The sequence below is a fragment of the Haliotis rubra genome, unplaced genomic scaffold, assembly GCF_003918875.1.
Source record: "Haliotis rubra isolate DU_JTF1 unplaced genomic scaffold, ASM391887v1 Scf2, whole genome shotgun sequence".
Taxonomy (NCBI): Eukaryota; Metazoa; Mollusca; class Gastropoda; order Lepetellida; family Haliotidae; genus Haliotis; species Haliotis rubra.
The window spans coordinates 8,852,568-8,860,029 of NW_025766002.1; the positions used below are offsets into that span (position 1 = coordinate 8,852,568).

The window sequence follows — 7,462 nt, forward strand, 5'->3', positions numbered from 1 at the left end:
TTACGCAAGTGTTCTTCATGTTCCGTAATGTTCCGGCAGGCCACAATTTTCCCCAAACGTGCTTTTGAACAGACGGAATAAAAATCTGTCTTTGTTCCGCGGGGTCAAAGGTCAATCCGTAAGTATTCCGCCCTTTCCGCAAGTTGTCCGTATTCATTCCTTATATAAAAGCACATACCACAAGTCTTCCGCGAGTATTCCGCTAACTTTCCTTCCCTTTCCATGCGATGTAATTTGGCCATGGATTAATTGCGTTCACGCACGGATGAAAACGGAATACTCTCGCTCACACAAGGAAGGCACAGAATACACACGGAACACCGTGGAAGAATTACGGACGGAACGAGGAACATGGAGGAATGGTCACGGAACGTTCACGGAACTATTATGGAATGGTCGCAGAACAAAATGAACATTTGCGGAATACTATAGGAAAGTACGGAACACTTATGAAATAATTGCTCCTGGTGGCGAGGTTGACTGTCTGCCATTCATTTGCAAGACATCTCTGCTGCAAATCACTATGCCAAGAGCCCAGAAGAAGGGTACCAAGAGAAGGAGGTCACCCCCACCAGAACCCTCACAAGATCCAGAACCTGCTCCTGATCCACATGACATTGATGCAGAATCAGATGTTGCTCGTGTTGTTGAAACTGATGCCGCCACTGCCCCTAGCAAGAAGCCCCGAATTTACATTAAGTTGAAAAATGGTCATGGTGGACTTCATCAGGGTTAACCAATGTCTGTACAACAAGAAACTCCGATCCGTGAGTGACAAGCACCAGAAAGCAAAAGTATGGTCAGACTAGGCCGATCGTATGGGGAAGACCGAAGATGAACTGAAGCAATGGTTCCACAGTGTCCGGACTCGATTGGGGAAATTGCGACGTTGGAAATCTGGACAAGTTGATATACAGATGTCCGAAAGGGACAGGTAGATTTATGACAGGTTCAGCTTCCTCTGCCCACACATCGTAGAGGTGCAGAGGAGGAACGTTGTGGCCCTCAAAGCGAAGATCGCTGCTGCAGCTGGGTCTGGCGCTTCCACGTCCTCAACCACTGAAGAATCACCACTGCCATCCACATCACAAGAGACAGAGGACATACCACTCGACATAGAGATGCCAGCAGTTAAACAGCCAACGCCCACCACCACCACCGTCTGTACAACGCCCGTGACACCGGTATCCACATCAACATTAAGTCAGGGCAGCCTTGGGAAACACAAGTCTGGTGGATCCGATTCATGTATATCCAGCCTTGACGATAGAGCTGATAGGATACTATCATCAATGGAGCAGCTGGTGAAGCAGAGACAAGAGGTTCTGTCAGCCGACCAGTCAGAGAGAGTGACATTCATAAGCTGGGTGGGAGATATCCTAAAGAATCTGCCAAAACCTGTGTACGGGGACGCCAAGATAAAGATTCAGCAACTGATGAACGACTGTTTGGACAGAGCTGAAGTCATGCAACCTCCTCAGCAAGTGCAGCAGCTTCATCATCATCAGTTTCAAGAGCAACAGTTCCATCATCGACAGTCTCAGCAGCAACAGCAAGTTCGACCTGTTCAGCAACAGCATAACCAGCATCAGTCGCAGCAACAACAGCAACAACACTACTGGCAGCCCCCACCGTCCTCAGCAGCAGAGCAACAGGAACAACCGCCAAGACTAATGAGTTGTCCCCCCGTGACCTGTACGTCAACGCCGACATCCACCCCTGTTGCCAGAGACATCACAAGTGGGAGTGAGCCAAGCCTCTCCAACATTTGAAGTGTACTGAGACGCTGCTGTGAGGAGTTGGATGATTCCAGTTCTCCGTAGTGAACTGTGTGACACTAGTGCTTTGTTTATTGTTCGTTTTGGTTTTTATTTATGTTTCATTAAATTTTGACAATGCAATTCGTGATTGTTTGTTCTCTGTGCATGGACAATGAAATGGTACCCCAGACATGAGGTTATTGGAACATAGTAATAAGAATCTGTGACATACAGACATTATGCAATATAAATACAGTGTGGTGCAGGACAAGGGTTAATTGGTATCAATACTGCCGAACAAAAGGATGTGAACATCAATACACAGGGCATACTATACTACCTGATAATAGTTTAGAATCGCTTGCATAAGTTTCTTAAAGATATAGAAAATATCATTTTGCTGTTTGTTCCAGTAATGTGTATGAACTTTTGATTGGTTTGGCTTGTTTTACAGAAAAGTTATAAATTATTACGATGACTATTCCCGTTGTTATAACTGTTTCAATACATTTTCAATGGTCATTCTAAGCTTTTGTTGGGTTGTATAAATCAAATTATCTCTTGCCCTTAAATGTGTTCACACCCTTTTGTCCGGTACTGAATTGTGAAAGTGAACAACATTACACATTACATACAAAATTAAACTCTCTTTTATTGTGTTCACATTCTTTTGTGCGGCACTGAAGGGTGATGATGTCCAGCTATCAATACAAGCTTCAAAACCCGACATAACTGTAACTTGTAAGAAAAACATGACAGAGGAAACATTTAACAACATTTTAATGCAAGAATGAGTAAATGACAAAAGACATAGCAATGTCAATGACATAGCATACACAAAGAGTCCACTGAGTGAGGTGATACTGCGTCAAGAGTCTAGAGTGTATATTACGTATGAAGGAAGTAGCGTCCATCCATCTCGGAACAATTACACTTGAGCCTGTCTTATGACATATGGTTGCCAAGCAACTTGTCCCTCTTCACTGTTGAAGTAGAGTTTCAGATACTCTCGCTGTTTCTTGGCCTCTACAGTGTATCTGTTGGGACGGTTTACAGGCCGGGAGAGCCACATTTCCGAAACAGATAGCCTAAATTGATGTGGCTCTCCCGGCAATAGTTACGGTTGCGTGAACATGGAATGTGGCGCTCACGGCTATGCTGTCAAAACATGCTCAGTGATTCAAACGCGTTACCGTATTTAACAAAACAAGACATGTTTCCTCATAATTTTATTTAGATCACAACAGGTTTTGTTTCTATATTAAAACAATATAATATACTAATAGGTATATTACATATAATAATATCACAAAATTATAATAAATCTTAATCTGTAAAAAATAATAATAATGATAATGGTTTAGTTTGTTGCCATGTGTGCAAACAGATAAAATGGCGTAAGATCACAAAACATTCTTTTTTACACCCCCTACTGCAGATGAAGGAGGTCGCCCACATTATCCGTATACTCCATGTCACTCAGGTGTTGGCTTCAGTGATGCAATACCAGCGTCAATGTTTCTACATTTCTTTCTTCGTGAAGGTGCTGTCCACTGGTCAGAAAGTCTCAGGACAGCAACCTCTGTGAGAGACTGCTCACGCTGAAGAGCTTTACTATCTCGTAAATGTTAGGGCGGTACTTCTGGACAAGTCTCTTTACCTTATCAATCCTGAAAGACCAGTTTTTACAATCGTGGACCAGTGAAATGAATTATTCATCAAAAGGACAATATTATAATTGCCAATAGAAAGTGGGAGATGGACGAATCTCGCATGAAAAGAAAGAATATGTAACCTTTGTAACTCGCAGTTAACTGGGGATGAATTCCATTATATCTTTAGCCAACAACGCATCTGCCACCTAGAAGATAGATCGTGTTCCTTCCCTGGTCTCTCTACATATAAACAAAATGATGTCAATTCCTAAAATTTCAACAATCAAACACCTATCTAAATTTATCAAATGTATATGTTCTAGTTTTCAGTAATCATTACGTATATTCCCTGTCACCTTTTTGCATACTTTGTATATTCTGTATTCCATTGTATGTACTCCTGCACCACCGGAGGTGGTTCCATTTTGAGTAATAAACTCCGAGTGAAGAAGCTAAACACCGCGCTTGTGAGTAGGAAAGATTATTCGTTTCTTGTAAGAACAATATTATACAATGTGATTTAAAATCATAAGTATGGATAGTCTTTTACCGGTAATGCTAAACACTACTCTTGTGAGTAAGACAGATTATTCGTTTATATTATACATAGGGGCACTCGTTTACCGGTTACAGTAATCCATTGATTAATTAGTCTATTGGAAATGTGGCTTTACCGGCTACAGCCATGCAATTGAAATGTGGCCTTCCTGGCAAAAGTCACTTTTTAAATGTGGCTTTCCTGGCTTGTCACCGTTGGGACCCATCACTTCGGCCAAATCATGCATGCATGACGCCACTACCCAAGGATGATGTTGTGGTCATCGTCTTCTCTGTCTACAAGTGCATCCTGGTTGGCAGTGTACCTCGTCCTCATGATGTTGTGAAGGCAGACAGCACCTTCAACCATACTTCTCACGACGTCTGGTCCTTGTTGCAGTGTAGATAGAAGGCATTGCCAGCGATTGGCCAAGATGCCAAAGGCATTCTCAACGACTCTGCGTGCTCGGGATATCCTGTAGTTGAACACCAATTCTTCCTCTGTAAGGCCGCGTCTAGAGTATGGCTTCATGAGGTACTTTCTGAGGGCAAAAGCATCGTCCCCCAGAAGGAAGTATGGCGTGTCAGCGTCGGTGTATGGGAGTGGTTCAGGTCTGGGGAAGTTGATGGTTTCGTCTTCGATTCATTCTTTGAGCTCCGAGGCGTTGAATATCTGGGCATCAGACATGTGGCCCATCCCACCGACATCTATCCACAGGAACCTGTAGTTGGCGTCTACCAGTGCTAACAGAACGATGGAGAAGAAGCCCATGTAGTCTTCACTTGCAGAATTGAGCTTCCTTGGTCGAATCCGCGTATTTATAGGCGGAATCAGGTGAAAATCCTTTGATCTTTGCAGACTTCATCCGCAGAAATGACGCGTTCATTCCGAAATTAAACGTGGTTGACGAGGGTCTTCCGGAGTCATTCCGGCTATAAAGCAAGTATTCCGATGTTATTCCGCGTGTTTCCGCAATTCTTCCGAAGTTCTTCCTTCTCAAACGGATTAGTCTCGTAGTTATTCCCCCAATGTTCCATGGTTTCCGTATGTGTTCCTCTAACACTCTGAAAGTCTTCAGTAGCATTCCGGAGCATTCCGCACACATTCCTACTTGTTCCGCATTTCTTCCGTGGGGTATTCCGCAATTAATCCTAGGTTCTACCGTAGTTTTGTCGCAATTGTTCCGTATATTCCGTAAACGTTCGGAATGTATTCCGAAGGAGTATCAAATTGCAATTTTCCGTAGGATTTTAACCAATTTTCCGTGCAAAAATGCCGAAGACTATCCGAAGACTCCATTCCGTGCACATCCGCGACGATTCTTCCATGCCGCCATCCAGTGAAATTAATTAGGTTAGGTGGATTTTATCAGGTGTGCATTTTTGGCCATCTTGAAAACACAAACATCTCCTTTTATAGGAGTGAGTGAGTTTTAGTTTTACGCCGCTCTTAGCAATATTCCTGAAATACAACGGCGGGGACACTAGAAATGGACTTTATACATTGTACCCATGTCGAGAATCGAACCCAGGTCTTCGGCGTGACGTATTAACTACTAAGCTATAGCACCGCCACAATATACGCCACCGTCAGCAGAACCATGAGCAGTTTATTTGTTTGAACGAGGTTCAGCTATAAATTTTTAACCCTTTCAGGCAATATTTCGATAGGTGTTAAACATTCTACAATTCTTGTCTAAATTTCTCGGAGATAAACAAAGATACTAGAACATAACGATTCAGTCTGTGTCTATTTGCAGAATGCAGGGCAAAAAGGTATACACTATCCGTATATTGGTCATGTTAATGTTTTATTCTAAGATGCTTCGCTGAAATATCAAATGCGCCGACAGTACTTTATCACGCGACAAAGTATACTTTTTGCATTTCGTCACGCAGAATAGACGTCACTACGCCATTCTAGTCTGCCCGTAGTAAAACGGGGGCGGTGGGGTAGCCTTGTGTTTAAAGCGTTCGCTCGTCACGCCGAAGACCTGGGTTCGATTCCCCACATGGGTACAATGTGTGAAGCCTATTTCTGGTGTCCCCCGCCGTGATGTTGCTAAAAACGGCGTAAAACCAAACTCAGTCAGTCAGTCAGTCAAACGGGGGCGGTGGGGTAGCCTTGTGGTTAAAGCGTTCGCTCGTCACGCCGAAGACCCGGGTTCGATTCCCCATATGGGTACAATGCGTGAAGCCCATTTCTGGTGTTCCCCGCCGTGCTGGAATATTGCTAAGAGCGTGTCACGGTGCCAACTACCGTCCAGGGAGACTGGACGGAAAATGATCCAAAATAGTAAGCAAATACACAACCAGATTGTTGGATACAACGATTTACTAAAGCTAAGTATCCGTTCAAGCATGAAGGAGCTTGCACCTCAAGCACAACAACAAGCCGCTAAAACAACACGGAGCTAGCTAATTAAACTCGCCTTAATAGACTAGCTCAGTGATCAGACCATATATTGACTGGTGATACCTAATGAGTGGGGGATGATAAGGACCTACTACAGCCACTTACAGGGAGAGTATCGGGCCAATACACATAAACACCCCAAGTGATCAATAGGACAAACAGACCAGAACAAGATATACCATCACAAAAACCAGTCTTGAGCTCCCAAGTTCGGTCCTCAGGTCGTCCCACGATGCGGCGATTGACAACTGGCAGCAGACCGGCATGCACACAACAGCCTAGTATTTCCCAACTGTGTTGGATAACTGGCCACGTCCAGCTATAACTTAACTGCGCGGACGTCGCAGAGGACAATACCCGACGCGAGGTGAAAGTTTGCACCCAGCCTCCGTCCAGCAAAGAAGTGTGCTAATACTTGGGTACATAAACGACTATAACTAACTTGTAAGCGTATGTACAGTGAAGGGGAATATATTTATAAGAAGAGCGTGAGCTCTACTACAATAAGATATAGGTGGATATTGAGACAATAGTTTGTACAAGTTTGTAGGGAGCAAAAACCCTGATAAAATAAGGGGTATACCTAAAGGTTGGAGTGGCATAAACGCTTATATCTCCCTTATAAAAACAGATACAGTGACGAGGGTCACAGATACGAAAAGCTAGTAAACTCCTCTACAAGAGGGTACATACATAGGTGGTAAAAGATGTTAATTACAATGCATAACAAACAAAAGGTAACAACATGGGACGCACAGCTCAACTTTTTCAATAAAATATGTTCATTTCAGAGACTAGTTGTTAGTCTAGTGGAAACATTACGCTGAACTATACTGAGGGAAACAAATAAGGGAACCCCACTTCATGGCAGTATCCCTTTATTTATTATCAGATTTCCTCCTACAGCGCTATTCAAAGTAATTCAAATGTAATTGACAGAACAAAGAGAACTCGTTTAACCTGAGCTTAAACCGTCTTGAGACCTTTTATTATTTGCTGTAGTGGTAACGTGTATCTTAACGTCGGGGTGATGGCAACACACCAATAGCACAGCACGCCAGTTGGCCCTGAACGAGGATTGTTAATTTAGGCCA

At 43.4% G+C, this 7,462-nt stretch overlaps 1 protein-coding gene across 1 annotated transcript; it reads left to right on the top strand.

Moving 5' to 3' along the window:
* The first annotated feature begins 523 nt into the window (after window positions 1–523).
* Window positions 524–1,772, top strand: LOC124275506 (putative uncharacterized protein DDB_G0288537). Its single transcript, XM_046711089.1, has 2 exons — window positions 524–731; window positions 979–1,772. The coding sequence occupies exons 1-2, from the start codon at window positions 524–526 to the stop codon at window positions 1,770–1,772; spliced, it is 1,002 nt and encodes a 333-aa protein (XP_046567045.1).
* Window positions 1,773–7,462: the final 5,690 nt, after the last annotated feature.